Below are 27,901 nucleotides of genomic sequence, written 5' to 3'. Positions count from 1 at the left end.
GACAGATTTAATTTTCACTTGCCCTGATCCATGATGAGATGAGGACCATCTTGACGGCAGGGATTAGGCGGCGATTACACCGGACGCGTTTTTGCCGTTGGAGGCGCCTCTTTTGAATGGTTTTCTGTTGGCAGTGAGCGTTCTGTGCTCTGTTAATGCGTCCCCGGCGCCTCGCGTTTTTGCAGGAGCGCTCTGAGCGCCTGAAGTTGAAAAAAAATATCAACTCTGAGCGGAAAAACGCCCAACGTCATTCCGTTCTTCCCCATTGTCCAATCTTTCGGGTCTTCGAAAGTTTACCGTCATTTAAAAAGTCCGGAGACTGCAAGAAATGGAGGAGAAACCTTTGGTGTCTATCGTGGGTAACCAGGAGCTGTATTATTTAGGGTGTCTACTAATATGACAGTTTAATTAACAGCAAAAAAACTAGATTTTAGAGCGTTCGCGCTATAATCCTTTGATTTGACTGACAGGACAGCTGTTTTGGTCGTTGCTTAGCAAAAAAGGCAGTGCTGTGCGCCTCGCGTTTTTAGAACTAAAAGACGTGTTCTGTGTTTTTATTTAAACCTAAATAAGTTTGTCTGTCAGTTGGCAGGCAGTTTTGGTCACTTTATTAAAAGTTGTTGCTGTGTGCAGTGTGTAAAATAAAATAAAAATTGTTTTACCCTCCTGCTGACTATAGTGTCGTGCCCCTCCTATCCCATTCACACACACACATAGGCCTAGATGATTCGACTATCGGTCGACTATAGGAAGATTCGAAAATTCTGATTCGACTATGAAAATTCTTAGTCGGGGACAGCCCTACTATCAAATAAAAATAAAAATACTATATAATAAAATATATTTTAATATATTTTACATAAAATAAAAGCATATTATTAATTCCTTATTTTAATTAACAAGCTATTAATTTTTTTTTATATATACACACTATAAAAAAAACTATTAGTATATTATCAATTCCATTTTATTAAATGTATTAACATTTATTTTTAACAGTGTATTAATATTCATTCTTATCAATAGTAATATTATTTATATATATATATATACATACTAGCTATTGGTTTATTTTTTTACACTTATATTCAAAAGTAATTTATGATGTATACATACAACATTTTGTTCATAGGTCATGCAAACAATACGTTATTTTTTAATAGGGTCAGTTTTAGATTTTTTTTTTCTCTCAGTGATTTTCTCGAATTTAACCCAAGCTGTTTTCAATCTGTTCATCAGGACCCTGAAGCTCTGGCGCAACTGATGAAGTCGATGCCCCTTACAAACGACGGCAAGTTTTTGCTCCTGGAGAACGAGACAGGAGACACAGCAGAAGTGGTCGGAGCGGACGAGCAGGAATCAGAGGCTTGATCTCAACACAACACACACACAAACACACTTCCATTTCCTGCTGCTGTTCTCCTGTCCTCGTCTCACATCTCTAGACAAACTAATGAAGGAAAGACAACAGGTGATCGAGTGAACGCCACTCATTCGTTTAGCACTTACCCGGTTTTAGATGCTCAAGGTTTCAATTTAAATACATCAGACATGGGTCACCCAAAAATGAATATTCTCAGTTTGGTTTTACTCTCAATATAGTGCATGAGTACTATAAACCAATATTGTTATATACGTTAATGGTACGTTTTGGAGTTCAACTGTGTAAGCTACTCTTTCATTTTCTTTGTGTAAAAAAGAACAATTCAGAGTTTTCATTTTTGGGTGTACTGTCACTTTAAGAGAAGAGTCTTATTGATTCTATTTGCATCTTGTTATATTTTGCCCTTAAAATTGTTTCCTAATTCTGTTGCTATATGGATTATAGCTGGAAAGTTTCCGATTTCTCACACTACATTATAAGCAAACGCAACCATGAAACCTGAACCTATATTTGCACTTTCGTACTTCCTGTTGCATCTGACACCTTAAATGCTGATTTTCATACTCATTTACATTCCATCAAGCTACCATTACCCTTTATGATGCTGTTTTTAATTAGGTTTTGCAAAACTGGTGTGAATCCCAATTTGCAACTATTTAGTATGCAAGATTAGCAGTGTTTTAAAATATGCACTCATGCATGCTAATACTGCTTTGGAAGAGACGTTTGTTGTTCTTCGCAAGATTTCGCAATGCATGAACATAAACCTTAACAAATAGTCCAAGCAAAAATGGAAATTTGCAGAAAATGTACTCACAGTCAGACTATCCAAGATGTAGATGAGTTTGTGTCTTCATCAGATTTGGAGAAATGTAGCATTACATCACTTGCTCACCAATGGATGTGAATGGGTGCCATCAGAAACATGGATTCAAACATGGATTATAAAGTCGTATTTTGATCAGAGGTGAAGGTTTAAAACTGTTTTTTACTTTTTGCTTTTCAAGACAGTAACTGATGGACTAGAGTGGTGCTGATTATTGTGATGTTTTTATCATTTTTATATTGGATTGTCATTCTGACGGCACCCAGTTACTGCAGAGGATTCAGTTTTGAGCAAATCTCTTCTGATGAAGAAACAAACTCATGTAGATCTGGAGAAACGTTGCATTACATCACTCGCTCACCAATGGATGTGAATGGGTGCCGTCAGAATGAGAGTCTAAACAGCTGACAAAAACATTGCTGGAACTGGGGGAAGTGTTATTATTATTTTTTTGATCAGAGGTGGTTTAAAGCTGGATTTGTTTCTTACAAACACGTATCTTTTTGCTTCACAAGATGTTAATTGATGGACTATATGTGGATTATTGTGATGTTTTTATTAGCTTTTTGGACTCTCATTCTGACGGCACCTATACACTGTAATGTTGAAGTTCTCAAAATCTGATGAAGAAACAAACTCATCTACATATTTGATGGCCTGAGGGTGGGTAATTTTTTTAACAAATGTTCATTTTTGTGTGAACTTTTCCTTTAAGGAACTTAAGTTAGATGCTAATGCAGATATTATGATTAAAAAGGTGCAGTTTTTCTACTTACAACATAATTGTAAAATACATTTATGTTGCGTGCAGATTGGGATTCAGCAGAACGCCAATATTTTTGGTTTTAATATTTTTTTTAAATGCAATTTAGACTTAAAACACTAATTTAAAACCACTAGTATGTTAACTTAGAAAATACAGCGAACAGATGACACATCCTGTATCCATCCTGTATAGTTTAAGACTCATTCTGTGAAAAAATATTTTTAGGGTGAGTCTGGTAACAAAATTAAATTCTTTTTTGGGCTGAAGGGCTTTTTTTCCTTTTCCCTCAGTATTTCCTGATCAGATGGAATGGCACATCCACAGTGCTTTATTAAACATTGATCTGTAACCGTTTCTGAACTGTATGTGTTGAACTCAAGTTCCTGAAAGGGGTTTGCTAGTGAATGACGTTGAACTGTTTACATTTATTGTGCTGGAGCGACTCAAACTGATCCTGAAATGTTTCTGGAACTCTAATATGCCTCAGTAACCATCTGACATTTAACCTGCGATGAGCTTTAGCATGACGACAAATAAAAAACATTCATGAACATGAATGCAGCAGTTATTGGTCTGTTGGGTTCTGCTCATGTAACATCTATTCAGAATGTAAAACTCTTTAATAAAGCTTTGTGACCATTTCTAACTACCTTTACGAGTTGTGAAAATTAAATAGTTTATTTTACACATTACAAAGCGTCAGTGCACACATCACAACAGGAAATGCTGAACAGGATCAATACTAAGCAAAATGGGTTTGCGTGTGTCAGTCAAAAACATCTAGAGGTGATTGTGGTTGTTGTTGTTTGGGTTATATACATACTGACACGAATACTGAAGCAGACGGTCCGGAGGGCTCAAATTCACACACACAGGACAATCAAGAGTCTTTGTAGTAGTTATTGAGGTTGATCCGCAACAGGAAGTCCTCCAGATGAGGCTGATAGCCTTTGTCCACCAGTTTGGTCACCACTGGAAAAAACAAACATATGCGTTATTTTTTTTATAATTAAGCATAACAAGAACACATGACTGACATTGAAAGATAAAATAATTTTAAAAAGTGTAGGCTATTAAAAGTGTACCCTTTAGAGTCGTCTGAATGTCCTTCTGGAACATTTGGCTTGCGTGAATTTCTGCTCAAAAATAAGCTGTATTTGCTGATGGCTTTGTTGGCAACAGTACAGTATTTATTTAGCCTAGGTTTCCAAAGATTGCACCATCTGGTTGGTTTTACTGCGGCTCCTTGTCTTGCGAAGTGTGCATATGACAGCAATAATTAAGAGATCATTTCATGGGGAGGGTGGTTTAATTCTCTACAAAGATGCCAATAGATTTTCAATAGAGGTCTAAATTAATTGAGATGCTCTTCAGTGTGGATGGGCTGAATTTGATAAATAAATCAGCAATGTTTCGTACAAAAGGATATGAATTTACAGTTGACACGTACATTTTCCAAGTATTATTGCAGAATTAGCTAATAAACAAATTCTAATAAATATATTTATTTGATAAAATAAATCAAATAAAAATGCTAATAAATTGTTAGTTTCCTTTTTTTGAAACTGTAACGATAAAAACACGAGTAAATATAAAATATAAATACATTTTTTGATGTTAAGGAAATGTTTAAAAAATATTTTATGTTTAATAAAAATGTTTAGTATATATAAAAACTACTACAGACCTGTTATTAATAATAATTAATATTTATTAATATTTTTATGTTGAGAAAATGTTTTGTTTCAAAATATATGAAAAAATATTTATATATATATGTAGACATTATATATATGTATATATATATATAGACGAAATATTCATCTCTTATGTTGGCGAAAAGTTTAAAAAAATATTTTCTATATATTTAAAATAAAATTTTTAACAAATTTATATTTAGATAAAGGTACTTATACTATATAATTCAATATATACAAAAATTTTTGTACTTTATGTAAAATTTTTTGATCACTATTAATTAATTTTATTGTATTATTTATTATGATTTAATATACTAATTATATATTTAACAATTATGAAAAATTAAATTGATGTATCTATAGAACATAATATAGAAAACAATCTATTTATCTAGAGAAATGTTTAAAAAATATGATATATATTCTATACATAATATTAAAAATAAGCCTATTTATCTTTAGAAAAGTTTTTAATTTTTTAGAAAAAATATTTTCTATATTTAAAATAAAAATGTAGACATTATATATAATAATAACAAATATTATATATATATATATATTCTATATATTATATATATATAAATATTATATATAGATAAAATATTTTTTATTTCTATTTTTATTTTTTATTTATTTGTAATGAAATATAGTAATAGTATAAAACTTTATACTATATATTTTACCATTTTAATTTTATTGATTTATTATTTTATTGATTTATTATACTAATTATATATTATATAATTTAATGAAAATGAAAAAAATTCAAATTGTTTCTGTATTATGTTCTATTACAGCTATATCTATATATCTTTTTATGTTGAGAAAATGTTTTAACATTTTAAAAAACATTTCTCTATATATTTAAAATAAATAATTATCCATTATATATAAATACAATAAATAGATAAAATATTTGTACTTATTTCTATCTGTAATGTACTATAGCAATACATATAAAACTTTTTACTTTATTTACTATTAATTTAAATATTTATTAATTGTATTATTTTATTGATTTTATATAATTATATGAAAATGAAAAAAATCTATTGTTTCTATATTATGCTCTGTACATTTTAAAAATATTTTCTATGTTGAGAAAATGTTTAAAAACTATTCAAAAAACTATTCAAAATAAAAAAAATAGACATTATATATAAATATAATATATAGATAAAATTGTATTTATACTTGTAATAAGTAAAAGTACAAGAACAAAAAAAAGCTTTTAAATACTACTTTTTACTCTCTATATATTAGTATTAAATTACATTTTATTGTATTATTTTATTATGATTTAATATACTAATAATATAAAATTATATGAAAATTCTGGGATACATTACCCCAACTCAAATTATACCTAATAACACTTTTTCTTTATATTTTCTTTGTATTTTCTATATAACTGGATTTTTCTTTATATTTTAAATCTACTACTGAGAAACACTGAGGTATTTCAGGTTGTGTTTCCTGTATCTGGATGGGCAGGTGTGTTGCTCTAATCTTATCGTTCCCGTCACAGAACTCTGGTCTTTCAGTGTGTACACCTGTCGGAGCCGCTCACCTTTGAACAGGAAGCGTGAGTAGTACTTGAAGGTGTTGTAGGACTGCTGCATGGCGATGAAACTGGGATGCACCGGCTCCCCCTGCTGGAGCTCCCACGGCTGTGCGATCAGCTGCCCGCGAAACTTCAGGATCAGACTGAAGATGCTATGGATGATGTTCATGACGGGAGCGGCTTTCTCTGTCAGTAAACCCCTGAGAGAGGAAAGAAAGGATCATCACATCTCCATGTCCTGCTGCAGATATGGGAATATAAAACACTGAATATGTGACGAGTGCTCACCTGAAGATGGCTCTGTTGAGGTATTCGGCGTGTGTGCGGTGAATGGCATCTAGGTCATTGGCGCTGCTCAGTTTGTGTGTGAACTCGCTCCAGGACACCTGAAGGATCTGGTTAGCGATGTAACCTTGGATCACCTTTACAAAGTGCTGCATCTCGTGTCTGTAGAGCTGCAGCTGATGGAACTGTGTGGAGCGACCGGCACCTTTCACCAGTGCTGAGACGGGGATGAAATTGATTAAGTCCAGGTCTACTTCACGTTCAATTATATCAAATCAAGCACAAATACAAAAAATATATATAATTGTCTTTTTTTTTTTATCAAGGTATTTTCTAATTTTTGTGATTTATTGATTTGTTAAAATATGTGTATTTTCACATATTTATTGAGCCCACGGTAACACTGTCTAGCTGGACAACTAATTTTTACTCTGGGAAAAAAGTGACTTTTTTTCATAAATAACACACACGTACAGATTTATATATAAATAATAGTTTTTAATATTTAATATAGTAATGTATATATAACTTTTATTTTATAATTTTATATAGTGCTATGTCAATATGTCATTTAAATCGAATCTAAAAATATAATATAAAAAAATAGAAAGAAATAGAATATAAAAAAATTCCTTTTTTATATAATTACATTTTATATATATATATATATATATATATATATATATATATATATATATATATAAACTTTTTATATACTACTATAATATATATTATAAATAGTATATATATATATATATATATATATATACATACAGCTTTAATGCTTTTATAAATATATATATATATATATATATATATATATATATATATACACACACACATAACATATATATATATATATATATATATATATATATATATATATATAAAACTTATTTTATATATTACTATAATATATATTTTAAATTTATATAAGTTATAATGTATACAAGTTATTTAATATACTAATTTATATTACATCAAAATAAAGAAATATGTATTATAAGATATGTAATTAATTTTTTTAATAAAAATATATATTACATAAATATGTTATTTTAATACATGTAATATAGTAATATATAAAATCATGTATAATAGTATTTTATTATAATTTTAATTTTTTTATTATAATTATAATTTTTAGTATACTACTTCATATTACATAATTGATATTAAAAGATGTTATTTAAAATACTAATTTATATTATTTTAAAATAATGTATCATAATTATTATAAATATGTAATAAAAAATAATAAAGTGTATACATATTTATATTAATAATTGATATTAGAATGTCATTTAAAATATTAATTAATATTACAATAATAAAATGTTGAAATAAAATATGTAATTTAAAATTATATATGTAATATAGTGAGATATATATATATATATATATATATATATATTTATATTTATATATAATAGTATTATTTTATTATGATTAAACATACTAATATTACATAATTTATATTAAAATGTCATTTAAAATAAATTATATTTGTATATATTTGTTTATATTTGTATTTAAATATATTTATATACAATTTATGTACGTATATAAATAAAATATTTTATATTATATAATTATTTGATAATAAATATACTATTATAACTTAATCTTTTCACCAACTTGGTTGCAAATGATCAGTGCAATGCATTCTGGGATTGTGTTTTTTCCCTGAAGAGGCACCTTAAATTTTGTTTAAAATTAATAACATCCCTTAATTAACGATTAAATTCATAATTCTGCCTGGAACAGATCTATACGAAGCCATCGTGACAGGTTTAAAAACAGTAGTTTTTTTTATAACTAACAAATGAGAACTAAAGACAATGATCTGTGTGTAGATTTTCACACATCTACTAAGTGTACAATAACTTTCAGAAAAAGAAAGCTAAGCAGAATTCTCACCTGTCCTCTTGAGGTGAAACCAGACGTCTCTTAGGGACCACACCATGTGTTTGAGCTGCAGCAGGAAGGAGAAGAGTCTGTTGTATTTGTTCAGACAGCTGTCCGTGATGACGATATTCACCGGCCAGTCCACCTACAGACACAACCAGAGAGACATTATGAAAATATTGCATCAGAAACTAGAGAAATGAACACAGTGGGCGTCTCTAACCTTGTAGCGGAGCTCAAGACAGTTCAGCGAGTCTGGCGCGTGAGGATGGAAGATCTCAGGAAGGTAACGCAGCGCAAACGTGAAGTGGGCCGCCAGCTCGCTGTCGCCGTGAACGCTGTACTGTAAGGCCTTATTGAGGATGGAGTTCAACACCAGTGGGGTCAGCAGTTCACCAGGCGTCTGACCACTGCCCAGCTAAATACACAGCACATAAGCATTTCCATCTGCACAATCGTCAACAAAATAGTCAAGATCTCATGACTGAACATGGTTGCCAGTTTGCAAAAATTAATCAAAACACCAGGTAGAAAATGCATCCTTTTAACAGTGAAGCTCTGATTTGGGGATTTGAACTCTTGAAATCTGGCAACCAAACATGAAATCTAAATGTCTTTAGATTTATATCTGGCAACCAAAACAGATAGATATCTTCTTTTATCTGGCAACCAAACCAGAATAAATATCTGGCAACCAAACATATGAAATCTAAATGTCTTTAGCTTTATCTGGCAACCAAAACAGATATCTTTTTTTATCTGGCAACCATGCCAGAATAGATATCTGGCAACCAAACATATGAAATCTAAATGTAGCAGAGGCATGTACAACCTTTTTTTATTTAAACAAAAACGAAAAAAGATTTTGGTGTTTTCATTATTTAAAATACATTAGTCTCATCTTTTATCGTAAACTATATTGCATATATAGTCACAGTTTAAACTGTGTTTATACCTTTTCGAAGAGCTGGTCGCTGAGAGAGAGGGCAAACTCCCCATCCTCCATCAACAGGAAATGCCTGAGAGTTTCAAAGTGCTTCTCCACACCCAACTCCACGAAGAAATAATCCACCACAGCCTTATTTACCATAGACACACTGAGAGATACATAGAGACAGAGAGACAGTTTCAAAAGTATTTTTTTTTAAGATATAAAGGTATTTTTTGACAGCTTATGGTTTTTACATTAAGGCTGGTTATTAGAACTGGTTTTACAATTCAATTTGGATTTTGATTTGAAAATATATTTCAGTTACAATCTTAACAGGCCTAAGTACCAAGCATGGTTAGTTTCAATTGGCAAGTTTCAAATGTATATTTATTTGTCATAGATTTTTTCAAATTTCAAATTTTTATTTTTTCATTTATATATATATATATATATATATATATATATATATAAATACTATTATCGTTTTTATAAATGTTCTGAATCAGTTTTAATGTTTAGATCTTCTGTTTTCATTTTAAAGTTTAGTAATTTTGTTTTTTCTCATTTTACTAGGTTTTTTTTTAATGTATGTCAAGATAATACTTTTAAAAAATGTATTTCAGCTTTTTAGATATTTTTAGTTATTTCTTTGAATTGAAAATATATTTCAGTTACAATGTAAACAGGCCTAAGTAACCAATCACCCAATTTATCAAATTTATTGTTATATTTTACTACATTTTTTGAACAAAGATTAAAAAAGCAGTTGTAAAATGTGTATATATTTGTCACTTTGATTTGTTAAATTTTCATTTATATTTTTGGAATAATTTCATGATGAATATTTTATTTTTGAATAGTGATTTTTTAATATATGTTTTTAAATAAATACATTGATAATGGTACTTAAAAATAACTATATTACTACATATTATATAACATATAATAACTATATATTAAACTATTATAGTTGTTACAAAAAAAAATTTAATCAGTTTTAATTTTTAGATTTCTGTTTTCATTTTCAAGTTGTAGTCATTTTGGTTGTGTTTTTGTCATTTTACTAGTTTTTTAATATATGTCAAAAAATATTAAAAAAATGTGTATTTCAGCTTAGTTTTAGTTATTTTTAGTTTTTATATTTGAACTGAAAATATATTTTAGTTACAATGTAAACAGGCCTAAGTACACAATCACCCAATTTATCAAATGTATTGTTATATTTTACTACATTTTTTAACATTGATTAAAAAAAATCTGTTTTAAAATGTATATTTATTTGTCAAATTGATTGTTTAAATTTTAATTTATTTATTGATTTATTTACTTACATATTTTAATTTATATTATTATTTATATTTATATATATATATAGTTTTTTATAATACTATCATAGTTTTTATAAATGTTTTGAATCGGTTCTAATTTTTAGATTTTCTGTTTTTATTGTCATTTTAAAGTTTTGGCAATTTTGGTTGTGTTTTGTTTTTAGTAATTTTTCATATTTTTTAAATATATGTCAAGATAATGTTTTTACAATTTGTATTTCAACTTTAGTTTCAGATATTTTTATGAATTCACAATGTAAGTTACAATGTAAACGGGCCTAAGTACCCAATCACCCAATTTATCAAATTTATTGTTATATTTAACTCCAATTTTTAACATGGATTTAAAAAAACTGTTAAAAATGTATATTTATTTGTCAAATTGATTGTTTAAATTTTCATGTATTTTTTGAATATTTTCATTTTAATTTATATTTTAATTCTTATATATATTTGTATAATACTATTAAAGTTTTTAAAAACGTTTTAAAGTATTTAAATTAATTTTTAGATTTTTAGTTTTCATTTTTATTTTAAAGTTTCAGTAATTTTGGTTGTTTTTTTTGTCATTTTACTAGTTTTTTTTGTCAAAATAATATTTTTAACATTTGTATTTCAGCTTTACTTTTAGTTATTTTATCACATTTTTAAACTAAATGCAACTAGCTAAGATAAAATCTATATTTTTTCAATATTTTATTTGATTAAACTTTTTTTAAGCAACAAAAAAAAATTTAATCTTAGTTAGCCTCACAAATTCCAGGAACTGGCTCATAAGAGTCACTCGTTCTTGAAACTACACTGATCATGCTGTTTGTTTTGCATTGACCCAACAAAGAATATTAAAAAATATATTAAAACAAAAATAAATCTCACAAGTGTTTAGTTAAATTTGGGAGAATGATTTACACACTAAATGTTTTTTTTTTTTAAATAAGCAATGTTACATAGTTCAAATAAAGATTATGATAAATCAGAAAAGAAACTGACATACTGTGTAATGAGTGGTGTTGTAACCGAGTGTTTCATGAGAACAGGAAGTGGCATCATTTCGCTCTGCTGAACAGCAGTGGCGTCTGTGGCACGGTGCAAGGATGGGTCGATAGGAAGGCCGTTTGGACCCCGAGTCACCTGCAGCAGCGGCTCAGATTCTGGAGCGGCAGCTAGAGGAGGAACAACAACAACACAAATCTTTCAGATTCTGACATAAAAAATCAAAATCTCTGGTGGGTTCATGATGAAAGCAGACGGTCTGGTACTCACTCATCAGACCATATGAGTCCTGGTACTGCTCCACTTGATACTGTGAGGCCAGGCTGAGAAGATAGCGATCCTCTGGACTCTCTTTAGGAGACAATCCCAGTCCCAGAGCCCAGGCAGACAGTCCCTCATCCAGGGAAAACAGCTCACTAGGGGGCGCTGCTTCACAACATTACGAATACAAACAATATGAAAGCATTAACCATGGTGGATGTTTATACAAATGGATTTTACATTGTTTATCACTTTTTTAAACATATACATTGGTTGTTGGCGTGATATGGCATTTTCACTGTCCCACAAGATAAAAATTAATGTTGTTATTTAAAATGCAGTAAATGGTTAAACATTTCTATGTCCTACATGGACCTGTTGTTATAAAGGCTGCAGTGTTATTCGATTTTTTTTTTGAGCCAAATGTCAAAATTGTCCTATGGTTTGACTGTCTCAAGCACGGTTCAATAAATTACAACTTCTATAGTTGTAAGAAAAGCATAAAAATGTAAAGAAATAGCTCCGGCATAATTGTAGAAGTGTCTATTTTAGTAAATGGCAATCTTTTTTTTTTTTTTTCATTGAAAGTGTAGTAACTTGATACATTTTGTCTCTGAAAACCATGTCCTTTGGTGTGACACCATATCCTGATTTTAAATCAGCCAATTCCAGAGAAAACTTTAATTAGTTAAAAGACCGCATTCAAGGTCATGTGACGTGCACTATTTTTGTCTCAGAATCTTCTAATATTTAACTTTCTTGGAACCACTACAAAAGTGTTACATTTCGTTGTCCTTTGGTGTGACACGACTCAATTATATTTTTTATTAAAAACTATATGTTAAACTACATAATCATGGAAAACTATGCTAATGTGTCTTGCTAACCGCTAATGACAGGTTAGCTCGGAATAGCATGGTCATTAATTGACAGAAAAGGCTGAAATGTTCTATGGTGTGACAGAAAATGTCCACCGGTGTTGACTGTCACACCAGAGGACAAGGTCTTTTTAAGAAGCATTCTGAATAATTAAATTAGATTTGTTTGACTCCTTTTTAGACTTTTTTGATCATTTTCAGTTTCAGATTCATTTTCTTAATTTTTTTACTGTTATAAAGTGTCATGAAAAGAAGTATAAAATTTGATACGGACACAGAAATATAGACAGAAAAATTAAGAGGGATCCACTAAAAGAGAGGAGATTTTAAGAGAACGCTGCAGAAAGTAAATAGAATCAATAGAATCTTAAAAAGAGTAACCATATAGTTAAATTAGTAAAATTAATTCACATCTTAGTAAATATAGTTCAATCATATGTCAATAATATTTAGCTGTATCATAAATATTAATCATATTTAACTGTGTCGCACATGCAGTGGGGGGCTAAAAGAGTTTCAGTAAAATACTGATTGACTAAGAGACTGAGAGTTTTGTTTAAAAAAAGATGTTGATATTGTTTTTATCAAAATTAAAACTTAAAATTAAACTTTTTTTTCTCCTTTGACATGCTCAAACTTAAATAGAAATACTTTAATAACTACCGTTTCTGTCCTTTAGTGTGACATAAAAGAACCACAGATTTGTTTATCTCAAAAAAAACAGTTGAGTATTGCAATAGGGGAGATATAAATATCATTCATTTTGAAATGGTATAATTTTCAGCAGTTTTAAACAGATGACAGCAAAGTCTGTCTTGAAATTGTCAACAAATCATGGGGAAAAATTATGTTAATTACAATTTCATATTAAATAAAGAACATGAATGAATGAATGAATGAAAGTAAGTGTCTAACAATGAAGATAAATCTCTCTCATGGTATTTATATATTAAGTTTTTTTTCTTAATTTTTGCTATGTCAAACCATAAGACAAATTTATTGTACAGTTCAGTAAAAATGTAAAAAATAAATAAATAAATTGACGAAGTTTGGGACGCTTTATATTTTCTCTAAAATCAGACTTCACTACATAAATATATCAGTTTCTTCTTCTATAATTAGCATTTTTTACTGCCTATTTGTCCCCATTATTTTAAAGTTATTTAAAAGTTTTTTTTTAGCAGCATTCTCACCCTGGCTGTCTGCATTTTCTGATGTTCGGTCAGATTTGGTTGGTGGTCTGTCACCGTACAAACTCCCTGGCACCACCCCACCAACCACGCAGCCCATGCCCAGAGCAGAATCTGACGAATGCCCATAGGCACCGCTGTAAAGAGTGCCTGGTTGAGTGGTCTCCGTCCCAATAACCACACACCCGACACCCAAGGTGGACTGTGAGGAATGTCCATACGCACTTCCGGGTAACGGAGAGGGTTGATGTTCAACGCCTGAGACAACACACCCGGCTGTTAGTATGGAGTCAGATGAATGACCGAAAGCGCTACCAGGTAGAGGTGTGGGCAATGAGGCGGCATCAGGCATTACACAACCCACTTTAAGTGTACTGTCAGAGGAGTGACCATATGTGCTCCAACGTGGACGAGTAGAGGCAACATCTGACACAAACTCACCCACCTTTATATGGGCATCAGAGGCGTGGCCATGAATATTGGCAATGGGGATGAGAGTGGTCACTTCAGAAACATGTTCGCCAACCCTTATATGGGCGTCAGAGGCGTGGCCATGGATGTTGGGCAATGGAAGAAAAGTGGTCACTTCAGAAACATGTTCGCCAACCCTTATATGGGCGTCAGAGGCATGGCCATGAATGTTAGGGGTGAGGATGGGAGCGGTAACCTCTGAAACATGTTCGCCTACCCTTATATGGGCGTCAGAGGCGTGGCCATGGATGTTGGGCAATGGAAGAAAAGTGGTCACCTCTGAAACATGTTCGCCTACCCTTATATGGGCGTCAGAGGCGTGGCCATGGATGTTGGGCAATGGAAGAAAAGTGGTCACCTCTGAAACATGTTCGCCTACCCTTATATGGGCGTCAGAAGCGTGGCCATGGATGTTAGGCAAGGGAACAGAAGTGGTCACTTCTGAAACATGTTCGCCTACCCTTATATGGGCATCAGAGGCATGGCCATGGATGTTAGGCATGGGAAGATGAGTGGTCACCTTTGAAACATGTTCGCCTACCCTTATATGGGCATCAGAGGCGTGGCCATGAATGTTAGGCAAGGGAACAGAAGTGGTCACCTCTGAAACATGTTCACCTACCCTTATATGGGCGTCAGAGGTGTGGCCATGGATGTTAGGTGCAGGAAGAGGAGTGGTTACCTCAGAAACATGTTCGCCTGACTTTATATGGGCGTCAGAGGCGTGGCCATGGATGTTAGGCGTGGGAAGGGGAGTGATCACCTCAGAGACATGTTCGCCTGACCTTATATGGGGGTCGGAGGCATGGCCAAGGATGTTAGGCATGGCAACTTGTTTGTCAACGCTTATATGAGCATTGGAGCCATCAGAGGAGTGCAAAGATGAGATCAGTGCTGGATCATGATCACGGCTGTTATTTCTCGCATCAGAATTGGACTCTGACTCATGGGCGCCTCTGAGAAGAGACACAGATTGTTCTTCCTCTGGCTGAGAACAGTGAGAGGGCTGGCTGACACTCTCACAGGACTTGGCTTCCTCTGTTGGCTCCTGGGCGGCTTGCTTTGGCTCTGAACCTGTGCTGGCCGCCGAGGGCTCTGTTCCTGTCTTTTCTCCAGTCGGCTGTTTTTCTGTACACTGGCTATCGCACTGTGCCTCACATGTTCGCTCTTGAGTGGTTTGTGCAGGGGTGTTGGACTCAGAGCGGATCGGGCCCTTGTTCCACCCCGAGGCGGTGGAATCTCCCAGCTGCACGGAGCTCTGTGAAGGATGTCCATGAACACTAGCCTTCGGGTGACCTGCTGGCACCTCTGGAGTGAACTGACCCAGTGGGAAGCTGGACTTGGACGCCTGTCCATATTTATTAGGTACGGGGACAGACTCCAGGAATTCCAAAACATTTTCACCAATGCGTATTTGCGAGGTTGATGGGTGTGACTGCTGTGGCAGGAGGTCAGATCCAATGTCGTGGAGGGCCTGGGTCATGGCACCACTATCAGGGACACGTGGAGGCTTGGGGAGGAAGTCAGCAATGTTGATTTCCTCTGATATGAGAGTTTGAGCTTCACCACTGGGGGGAGCAGAGGATTCTGGGAGAGGAGGATCTGATATTTGCTGGTCTTGTATAGTCAGCTGCTCAGAGAGCTAGGGTAAAATGAAAGCAATTAAAACACAATTAAAGTAGGTTGAATTTACTATGCTATAGATAAGTATATTTAAGCAACACAGCACACAGACCTCAGCATGTAGCTGTGCTGGTTGTAGCATTTGGGATATTTCCATAGGGGGGCCCTCCTGACCTAAAGGAAACTTCTCCAGAAGAGCCTGAACAGAAATCATAGCACCTCAGAGATATAAAGATTTACACTTATCCATTACTTCAAAACAATACTTCAATGTAAATGCATACATAAATTCTTCATTAAAGTTCACTACTAGTCAAAAGTTTTTCGCACTGCAGTGCTCGGGCCCTAAATATATAGTTTGTTAAAATATATAAGTAATAAATACATATAATTAGGGCTGGGCGATTCTTTCGATTTTTTCGATTAATTCGAATTTACGTTTTAAGACGATTTAATTTTTTATTAAATCGAGGTATCGCGATTTTTTAATAAAAATATTAGATACATTGTAATTGCACCAATGGCAGAATAATTAAGAGGCAATATTGTCCGACCACATGATGGCGCGCCTAACTAACCGCTGTATTCAGAACGGAAAACAAATAACGCGTTCTGGTAAAATAACGTGAGTCACTAAGTGGACATGATTAGCTGCTTGCTAGCAAGTTAGCCTGTTATATTACATACAATTTCACTTATCACATAAACAGAGTAGAGAGATGATTGAAGACAATAGCGTATTATTTGCATATCGAGTGCGACTAGCATATTTGTATTTGCGCTGAGTGGAGCTTCAAAGGTTTCTATGTGTTTTGCACGTTGACTAATGTATCTCAAGTGTAGAGAGAGTGTAAACAAGAGACTGAATGGGCAGTAGCTTCGTTTATTATAATAGAGCTTTGTGATATTGCGAACTAAGATGAGTGACAGCTTTTAATCATTTTAAGGGAGTTTGTAAACGAGATATTGATTTATTATAATAGTTAAATAAACAAGAAGTTATTATTAAGTGACTTACATTGTCTGACTATAACACTATTGCCTGATTTTGCTCTATTTCGTCGTCAAAAGTAATCTGAAACAAATCACAGCTGAGCCGCAGCGCATCTCCACTCGAACACAGCAGTGTTTCGTTTATGAATGAACGTGTGTTTTTCAATGAATCTAGTGAAATGATTCAATTTCCCGTTCATTAAGAGTCACTTGCATTATTCTTGAATGAACCATCCGTTCGAACGAATCAAATGAATGATATGATTCAGTAATTAAATCAGTGTCTTACCACCACCTGCTGGCAGATCATTCAGTTATTTAAATCATTTAATATTTCTGTGTTCAAAATTGTATATTTTTGTATACGATACAAGTCCAAGAAAAAAGCATGGAAATATATATTTTCCTCCCATCTCATATTTATTTGTCTTACAAACATTTACTGTGTCTGGTATGATAAGAATGGGGCCTGGTGGAAAGCACTGATGCAGTTGCAATGTATACTGCAAAATATATGGTGCCCATATATATTGTGGAAAAGCTGGGGTTTCTTTACATGCTAAAAGTAGTAGGGGGGAAAAAATCAATTTAAATCGTAAATTGGATTTTTTGTGAAAAAAATCTGGGATTTTATTTTTAGGCCATATCGCCCAGCCCTACATATAATATACAGTTTAAAAAAAATATAACTACTGCAATAAACAGGTACTAAAAGTTCTCTATTAAAATGCAAAAAAAGCAAAAAAAGGTCAAACATAATATTCATAAATAAATATATTTAAATAAAGTTAGTCATTAAAAATGAAAAAAAAAAGACAAATAATTTGGTAAACTATAATGACACATAATAAGAATAAGAATACTAATTGATTATTAATAACTCTTTCCCCACCATTGACATCATTTTCCAGACTGTATAAGTATTGGGGGTGTTGATAGAAGCAATCTATTCCATCTATACTTTGATTAACAATATGAATCTTGGACAAAAACAGAACTTTTTCGACTTTTTTGTTCAAAATGTTGCTTTTTTTTTTTTAATTGAAACTAGGGGTCTTTTCAAGTTTTGATAAAAACAGAATGCAGGAAGTTAGAATAAAACAGGTTTTTGTTTAAAAGCAGAGGCTCTGTTCTTTCTTTTGACATATTGCATATTCAGATATTCATACAATAAAATATTCTGGGGGACATGAATATATTGTGAAAATGATCAAAAAAAGCTTCTTTTTTTTTAAATGCTAGTTTGGAAAGAGTTAATTAGAACTACTGCAATATCAAAACAAGATACAAGACAGATCCTAAATTTAAATGGCCCAAATGCTATAAGTATGATATAATATACCTGTACATTCTGTTGTTCTTGCTGCAGGAAGTTCACTCTGCACTCGTCGAGTTTCATCCTTTGCACCTTCCACATGGCTCTAAGCTCTCGTCTTGCAGCAGCTTCTGATAACTGACTGTACTGAGCGATCAGATCCATCCTGAACACACAGAAAGTACATAATTTAATAAATGTCTTTGATCTCTCTGGATATTTGAGTCCTTATATAAAGTGCAACGGTGCAAAAAATCCTATTAATTTTCTTCGCAGTGAAACAGATTTTTATTGATAACTTGAACTTTAAGACAGACCCACCATGAGTTCTGAGGCTGACACAATGCTATATGAAGCTAACTCGATGCGATTTCAACAAAAAAACACATTTAATTGCCAAATTCTACATGTACGTCTAATTTTGCGGTAAACTTTAAATATATTTCCTACCAAAAAAAAAAAAGTTTAGTCAATAGTTTAATTTGTCATGTTTTTCACTTTGTGAAATTATTATTGATTTGCAATGCTTTATAAGTACACTAATAGTCAAAAGTTTTTGAACAGAAAGATTTTTAATGTTTTTTTTAAGTCTCTTCTGCTCACCAAGCCTGCATTTATTTGATACAAGGTACAGCAAAAACAGTAAAATTGTGAAATATTTTACTATTTAAAATAACTGCTTTCTATTTGAATATATGTAATTCATTCCTGTGATTTCAAAGCTGAATTTTTAGCATCATTACTCCAGTCAAATGATCCCTCACAAATCATTCTAATATTCTGATTTGCTGCTCTAAAAACATTTATTATTATGTTGAAAACAGCTGAGTAGAATTTTTCAAGTTTCTTTGATGAATAGAAGGTTCAGAAGAAAGTTCATGTCGCGATTTGTTGACTCTAATCGACTATTTGATTTTTAAAAATCCTCAATTTCATTTTGCCCACGACGACAAACTGGCAAAATACCGGAAGTGACACATTTCATGGACGAGAATCCATGAAACGCATTATTGTTTTCCATGGCTGTATTATATATCAAACCCACTTAAAAATCATAGTGAAGCATAATTGTGAATTCACAAACGCTTAGTTATATATATGCAATGCAGGTTTATTAAATGTGTGTCAATTATGTACATGCGTGTAGGTTACATATTACAAAAAAAATAACATTATATTATAAGGCCCCATGAAACCGGATTTATTTCCAAATTCAGTTTTTTTCCATTTTAATTTTTCTATACTCCGTTTTAATGGTTAAATAAAAAAAATAAAAAAATAAAAAAGCCTGTGTAATTAATTGAGTTTTACAGTTTTATTTTTACCAAATTCCATTACTTTTTTGGATTCCATTTCAATGGTTCTATTAAAATTTAATAATCAAAAACATCTCCAGTTAATTTATTTTATTAAAAATAAAATGTTCTTAAGTAAAACTGTCGATAAATTAGTCGACAGATTTATTGATATAAAAACAGTCATTGGTGGCAACCCTATTCATGTCTTTATTATCTCTTTTGATCAATTTTGACCAAGCTTTTGAATGGTATAGTGTATAATGTTACAAAAACTTTTTATTTCAGATTAATGCAGATCTTTCGATTCATCAACGGAACCTGAAAAAAATGTACTCAACAGTTTTAAATATTAATAATAATAAAAATTATAATAATAATAATGTTTCTTGAACAGCAAATCAGCCTATTAGAATGATTTCTGAAGGATCATTTTACACTGAAGACTGGAGTAATGAGGCTGAAAATTTAGCTTTAATCATATGAATAAATTAGATTTTAAAATATATTTTAATAGAAAGCAGTTATTTTAATTAGTAAAAATAGTTCACAATATTATTGCTTTCGGATCAAATAAAAGCAGGCTTGGTGAGCAGAAGAGACTAATTAAAAAAAAAAAAAAAACATTAAAAATCGTACTGTTTAAAACATAGACTGTAAAAAAAGATGGACAACGCGTCTCCGCTTCTTTCGACTATAGAAAAGTGAAGCCAAAACATCTAAATATGGCCGCTACCATCTTGGGGGAAATTGCGTCATTTGGAGCCAAAGCATGCGCAGTAGAGACTCGTTTGGAGCCAGAGTCTGCGCAGTAGAGACTCGTTTGGAGCCAGAGTCTGCGCAGTAGAGACTCGTTTGGAGCCAGAGTCTGCGCAGTAGAGACTCGTTTGGAGCCAGAGCATGCGCAGTAGAGACTCGTTTGGAGCCAGAGTCTGCGCAGTAGAGACTCGTTTGGAGCCAGAGCATGCGCAGTAGAGACTCGTTTGGAGCCAGAGTCTGCGCAGTAGAGACTCGTTTGGAGCCAGAGTCTGCGCAGTAGAGTCGTGAGGCGGAGCCGCGGTGTCAAAATCCCGCCCAAACTCCCGCAGACCCAATCGCATGATCACAATCATGACACCACACCCCGTTTTTATAGCATCAAATAACTACTTAAAAGCGAACTTATTAGAAAAACGAACACCTGAACATGAATCAGCATTATAAGAACCACCTCACATGATGGAAATCATCTTTGGAAAACAATTATTTGAAGTGTAATTCGATTATTTAGTTTGGCTCACGTCCCATTAGATTACATGGAGAGGGCGGGGTTTATGACCTATACTGCAGCCAGCCACCGGGGGGCGATCGAAAACTTTTGGCTTCACTTTTCAGGACACCTACGGCACACTTGGTTTAAAATCTTTTGACTTGTAGTGTAGTTCATTCCATCATAGAAGAGTAAGTAATCTTGCACCTTTGTCTTTATTCTTAAATACTGATTCAGTTTGAATTCAATATTATAATATTATAATTCATCTGAGAGCTGTTTGTTTTGGTTTAAAGCTCAGAATGCTTTACTGAATAAATTGCTCAAATGCCTGTGGAGAATATGAATGCGAAATAAACGTTCTGTGGGGGCGGTCACTGCTGCGTTACGGCCTCAGCTTCAATCGTTTTTTTTTACGTTACTGTATGCCGCCCACCGTGCCCGGCGCTCCAGCTGCTCCTCGAGGGCCTGCAGCCTCTGCTCTCGGTCTCTGAGCTCTCGAGCGTAGCCGAAATCATCTTCCTGCTCCTTCCGTCTCGCAGCACTACGCCACTGAAACCACATCCATACGATTAAAAGCACTGAAGATGGTTTTACTGAAGGGTTATTAATATGCTCCTCACCTCCTGGTCGAGCTCCAGCTGCTGTTTCAGCTCTTCAAATCGCTCTCTCTTCTGGGCCTCCTCCGCCAGACGCTGCGACACCTGGTGACCTGCAGGGGGCGAGAGCGAGAACAGCGGGGCATCAGCTGTAATTTCCATTCATCTGCCTCTGTGGGGAGGAATTCTCTCTTGCTAGTCTTCCTGATAATTAATACTTGACCTCTACGAGGAGAACAGCTGTGTGTTCTCCTCACGCAATAACACATTGTTTACTACATGTTCACTACTATGTTATTGTAGTATCACTGATATACTATTATAGTTTTAGGTAATTTGATTTATTTTGTCTCTATAGATAGCTGTAGTTTTTGTTGTTTTAGGTTTTGAATATTTGTATTGATTTTTCCAATATACATCACATTTAATAATCCCCAACCCTTACCAACAAATCCCTATAGTAGTGTTCTATTCATGCTAGTAAGAGGAATGATAAGAAAAATATACATATACACATATACTTATCTACTCCAACCCAATTCAAAAAGCATATATACATACACTCAGGTCTTGTTATTTTAGTACTTAAAAATTATTTTAATGGAAATTCCTTAGCAACTAGTAGAAATTTTCTAGTCATTTTAAAGTTTTAATGGTTTTTTTTTTCAGACTGTTTAGTTTTAGCTACTTTAGTACTTAAACTAAATACAAATAAGAAACAGTAGCTACTTGAAATTGTGTGGTCATTTTATAATTGTATTGTTTTTTTGTACATTTCTATTATTTTAAGTATATCTATAATAAAATACAGTTTTTACGTTTTAGTTTTAGCTGTTTTACTACTTTAAATGCAAATAAGAAACGGCAGCTAGCTGAAATCATTTTATAATTCCATTTTGTCATTTTATAATTCCAGTAATTTTATAGTTTTAGTTTAGTTTTAGTTATTTTAGTACTTATATTTTAGTTATTTTATCATTTTAGCAATTTTATTATATTTTTTGTCCGTTTTATTTGGTTTCATTTCATAGTTTTAGAATATTTAACTTTAGTTTTTTAGTACTTAAACTAATCTAAACGCGTAGCTGAAATTTTATAATTTTAATAATTGTATTATTTGTCATATTTATTCAGTTAAAGTTTATTCAGTTTAAAAGTACACCTGTATAGTTTTTATTACATTTTACTTTTATTTATTTTAATACTTAAACTAAACATGAACAAGAAATGGCAGCTAGCTGAAATTTTGTAGTCATTTTAGAATTTCAATAATTTTTTTGTCATTTTATGAATTTTTCTTGTTTAATTCATTTTAGTTTTACTTTGTTATTTTAATAGTCATATTTTAGTTGTTTTATATTTAATATTAATTGCAATTTTATTGTATTTCTTGTCTTTTGTTTTCATTATGTCTATAAAGTTTTTATTAAATTTTACTTTTACATAATTCAATTTTAGTCCTTGCGAGCATAAGAAATGGAAACTAGCTGAAACTTAAGTTATTTTATAATTTTAGTAATTGTAGGTCTTAGTTTTAAACATAAAAAAGTTGCTTTGGCAACTAGATAAAAATTCAAATACATTTAATTTATTTTATTTCAGTTAATGTTTATTTTATTTAGAGTTTTTTTATGGCTTCTTTGTAGTTAACAATAATAACCCTGATACATATCAGTCAGATCTTCCTGTCTAAGTGACTTCTTTTGGCCAGGATAATCAGCAATGTGGTTCTGTCCCAAATGGCTCCCTCAACGTGAACTTTCAAGCCCACAGTGTGTCCCATTTCTCATTTCATAATTTAGAAGGGTGCATATTTGGGACAGGCAACCATGATGAAAGTCAGGTCTGGCTACGCAAGACTAATTTCACCCAGACAGAAGCTGCTAACAGCATCAGGTGTGTGCGTGGGTTTTGATGGGACAGATTTCTGACCTCTGATTCTCTCCAGGGTCTTGGCCGCTGACACTCTGACCTGGTTAATGAGCTCCTGTCGGGCCTGTTCAGTCCGCATGGCCTGACAAAAAACAAGTTAGAGAGAGAGAGAGCGAGGAAAAATGAACGAAGACAGACTTCAGCGCAAAACAATAAAGCAGATTTTAGCCCAGGTCAGAGTGTCCTGATGAAACTGGGTTAATGGACCGATTTTTAAAATCTTATCTGTTGTCATGCCAACTGTACCGGCTCTACACAGTTACTGGCTCTGAATTCAGCAAGCATATTGTAGACAAACGTTTAACCTGGATGAGCTATTTATAAAAAACATCATCATTAATTTACATATCAAAACAGTCTCTACTATCAATTCAATCAGCATGATGACAGGTGCAGTACCTTCTCCTCCCTGCTGATGGCGCTGTGCCTAGCGATCGTCTGCATTCGTCCGCGATACACGGCGCAGTCTCTCTCAATCTCCTCTACTTCCTGGAGGGAAAACGTCACAGCGATCCTGGGCACCGGGACATCCGACCAGAATATGTAGTGCTGTTTAATGGACAGATGGATTTAGATGGAAACTTTCAAAACAGCAATTTTCCTGAAGAGGTACTTGAAAAGAGCTTAAATTATTGAAAGACAATGCATGTTTAATTCTGTCAATAAGCACATATCTTTTCATGGAAAATTCACACAATTAAAATAAACATTATACTTTTTTCACTTATTTCAGGTAATGTCAGAAAACAATCGAGCTAAGCAAGTAGCAGTACTGACAGTGTTGTGTAAACATGGCTGAGGATGCGAAAAGAGAAACAGATGAACCAACTCGATTGAGTCATTTACACTGGAAACACTACGAGTCCTGATCTGAAATGATGGTTCGCAAATCATTATTCAAATCGGGACTTCAGAGTGAAGATAGTGAATCACTTTATTGTGAACTATTTGATTTAGATTGGAACTTCAGAGAGAAGAAAGAGAAATGTTTGATTCAGATCAGAACTTCGAATTATTTGATTTAAACCAGAACTTTGGATCGAAATACATTTGGTTTAGATCAAAACTTCAGAGCACATATTGCTAATCATTTGATTTGAATTGGAACTTCAGAGCACGGATCATTTGATTCACATCGGAACTTTGGAGCACGGATCGCAAATCACTTGATTCAGATTGGAACTTCAGAGCGCAGATTGCGAATCATTTGATTCAGATCTGAACTTCAGAGCGAGGATTGTGAATCATTTGATTCAGATCTGAACTTCAGAGCGAGGATTGTGAATCATTTGATTCAGATCTGAACTTCAGAGCGCAGATTGTGAATCATTTGATTCAGATCTGAACTTCAGAGCGAGGATTGTGAATCATTTGATTCAGATCTGAACTTCAGAGCGAGGATTGTGAATCATTTGATTCAGATCTGAACTTCAGAGCGCAGATTGCGAATCATTTGATTCAGATCTGAACTTCAGAGTGCAGATTGCGAATCATTTGATTCAGATCTGAACTTCAGAGCGCAGATTGCGAATCATTTGATTCAGATCTGAATTTCAGCGCGCAGATTGCGAATCATTTGATTCAGATCTGAACTTCAGAGCGCAGATTGCGAATCATTTGATTCAGATCTGAACTTCAGAGCGAGGATTGTGAATCATTTGATTCAGATCTGAACTTCAGAGCGAGGATTGTGAATCATTTGATTCAGATCTGAACTTCAGAGCGAGGATTGTGAATCATTTGATTCAGATCTGAACTTCAGAGCGAGGATTGTGAATCATTTGATTCAGATCTGAACTTCAGAGCGAGGATTGCGAATCATTTGATTCAGATCTGAACTTCAGAGCGAGGATTGTGAATCATTTGATTCAGATCTGAACTTCAGAGCGCAGATTGCGAATCATTTGATTCAGATCTGAATTTCAGAGCGCAGATTGCGAATCATTTGATTCAGATCTGAACTTCAGAGCGCAGATTGTGAATCATTTGATTCAGATCTGAACTTCAGAGCGAGGATTGTGAATCATTTGATTCAGATCTGAACTTCAGAGCGAGGATTGTGAATCATTTGATTCAGATCTGAACTTCAGAGCGCAGATTGCGAATCATTTGATTCAGATCTGAACTTCAGAGTGCAGATTGCGAATCATTTGATTCAGATCTGAACTTCAGAGCGCAGATTGCGAATCATTTGATTCAGATCTGAACTTCAGAGCGCAGATTGCGAATCATTTGATTCAGATCTGAACTTCAGAGTGCAGATTGCGAATCATTTGATTCAGATCTAGGGATGGCGAAAACTAAAAAAATTCTTGACCGACCACCGAGCCTCATTAGCCGGTTAAAACCGGTTAACCGACCCTCTGGTGCTCTTCGGTCACTTCTGACCGAAAAATTTTCTGTTTTGAATTTTTAAAAATCACAGCTTAATCGGAATGATATGAAACTCGGTGACTTTTATGCCATTTGGAATGTCAACTCAAAAAAAAATTGAGGGCATGATTCAAGCAGGCTAAGTGGTCGTAAAAAAAATAGTCACACTTGTGCTCTTCGGTCTAAAATGACCGACCATAGGAAATGAATGGGAAATCGACAAAAATACAAATATTCAGAGAATTTTTGTGTGTACAATCTACAAATCCTCCACAATGCTGAAAAAAAGTACACAGCAGTGAAGGAGTGACACTCTAAAACACACCCATTCATAAACACACCCATTCACACACGCACACACACACACACACACATTAATATACACACCTCTATTCGGTCACTTTTGACCAAAACATTTTCGGTTTAGAATTTTTCATAAAATCACAGCTTCATCAGAACAGTACCAAATTCATTGACTTTTATGGCATTTGGAATGTGAACACACACAAAAAATTAGGGCACGATTAAAAAAAACTAATAATAAAATAAAAACTTGTGCTCTTCGGTCTAAAATGACCGACCATTGGAAATGAATGGGAAATTGACAAAAATACAAATATTCAGAGAATTTTTGTGTGTACAATCTACAAATCCTCCACAATGCTGAAAAAAGTACACAGCAGTGAAGGGGTGACACTCTAAAACACACCCATTCACAGACAGACAGACACACACACACACACACACACACACACACACACACACACACACACACACACACACACACACACACACACACACACACACACACTAATATACTCACCTCTATTCGGTCACTTTTGACCAAAACATTTTCGGTTTTGAATTTTTTTTAAAAATCACAGCTTCATGAGAACGCTACCAAATTCAGTGACTTTTATGGACACACATAAACAATGAGGGCACGATTCCAAAAAAAAAAAAAAACTTGTGCTCTTTGGTCAAAAATGACCGACATCAGGAAATGAATGGGAAATCGACAAAAATTCAAAAATGTACAGAATTTTTCTGTCTCTTTCTCACACATCCACACACACATGCACAAATGAACTGAAACACAGCAAATTGAGAAGATGTAAAATAAAAAAAAATATATGTATAAAAAAATTACATATCCAGAGTGCAAAAGACACACACTCTCTTGCATATACAAAAAAAAATAACACTTCAAATCATATTTATAACAAAAAACTATCCCAAACTGGATAAGAAATAGTCTTTGAGATTGTTTAAATGTATGTTCAACTATTCCACCTAATAAAAATGCTGAATCAATTGTCTAAAAACAACTAGGCAATTCACAAGCTGCTTTGTAGAGAACTATACAGGCATCAAGTTACACCTGCCATTACAGATGTTTTTCTCGTTTTTTACCAACAGATGGCGCTAATCTGCCTTCAAAAATTAGTGTTGAATGGCTGAGTCTCTATTTCAACCTGAAATACTGCATTCATTAAAAAATTAAAAAAAAAAAAAATTAAAATAAATTTTTTTATTATTCTCAATGGCAAAAAATGGATATTAATTACAGCATAAATATTCATTATTACCACAAAACCCTCTCAAAATGCAAAATGCAAAAGAAAAAATATTATTAAACAAAAATGAATTGGAATGGTTTTACTGAAAAAATTACAGGATGCGTTACAGGTGTCCGGTCACTTCTGACCGCGAAGAGCACACGTGTGACTGCAAAACGAAGAGCACCAGAGGGTTAAAATATGGTACGCTATTTGAAATAACAGCCATTTCGAGCCGCGCCTGCAATTTCGCAACTCTGTCGCATCTCTCTGCCGCCCTGCCTCCCGCACACACACACACACACACACACACACTGCCACTCACGTCACTTTTTTAAAATCCCCTACAGCGCGAAACATGAGTCCCGCAAACGTGGCGCCGAAGAGCTTGTTGTATGTAATCGTAGGACAAATGGCTCCTTAGTTTCAAATGGTTTGGGTACAAGGTGATCGCTTTGAAAATAAAGGCGTTTGTCTA

The 27,901-nt window shown here is 33.3% G+C and overlaps 2 protein-coding genes across 2 annotated transcripts in view; one reads left to right on the top strand and one right to left on the bottom strand.

The window, feature by feature from the left end:
- appl2 (adaptor protein, phosphotyrosine interaction, PH domain and leucine zipper containing 2) overlaps nt 1-3,625 on the top strand; it is a 16,389-nt gene extending 12,764 nt beyond the window's left edge. Inside the window, exon 9 of the mRNA XM_073831556.1 lies at nt 1,240-3,625. Coding sequence (XP_073687657.1) covers nt 1,240-1,371 — 132 coding nt within the window. The 3' untranslated portion in view covers nt 1,372-3,625. The remainder of the gene's footprint in view (nt 1-1,239) is intronic.
- A 24-nt stretch (nt 3,626-3,649) lies between these two features.
- Nucleotides 3,650-27,901, bottom strand: part of tubgcp6 (tubulin gamma complex component 6) — a 44,407-nt gene continuing 20,155 nt past the window's right edge. The window contains exons 11-25 of the mRNA XM_073831522.1: nt 23,891-24,040; nt 23,492-23,573; nt 21,584-21,672; nt 21,397-21,512; nt 18,444-18,582; nt 16,221-16,307; nt 14,018-16,127; nt 11,956-12,111; nt 11,687-11,855; nt 9,389-9,530; nt 8,657-8,851; nt 8,446-8,578; nt 6,529-6,742; nt 6,247-6,440; nt 3,650-3,948 (exon numbers count right to left, since the gene is read on the bottom strand). Coding sequence (XP_073687623.1) covers nt 3,857-3,948; nt 6,247-6,440; nt 6,529-6,742; nt 8,446-8,578; nt 8,657-8,851; nt 9,389-9,530; nt 11,687-11,855; nt 11,956-12,111; nt 14,018-16,127; nt 16,221-16,307; nt 18,444-18,582; nt 21,397-21,512; nt 21,584-21,672; nt 23,492-23,573; nt 23,891-24,040 — 4,068 coding nt within the window. The 3' untranslated portion in view covers nt 3,650-3,856. The remainder of the gene's footprint in view (nt 3,949-6,246; nt 6,441-6,528; nt 6,743-8,445; nt 8,579-8,656; nt 8,852-9,388; nt 9,531-11,686; nt 11,856-11,955; nt 12,112-14,017; nt 16,128-16,220; nt 16,308-18,443; nt 18,583-21,396; nt 21,513-21,583; nt 21,673-23,491; nt 23,574-23,890; nt 24,041-27,901) is intronic.

The sequence above is a fragment of the Garra rufa genome, chromosome 25 (genome assembly GCF_049309525.1).
Source record: "Garra rufa chromosome 25, GarRuf1.0, whole genome shotgun sequence".
Taxonomy (NCBI): Eukaryota; Metazoa; Chordata; class Actinopteri; order Cypriniformes; family Cyprinidae; genus Garra; species Garra rufa.
This window is presented reverse-complemented; position numbering and strand designations above follow the sequence as displayed.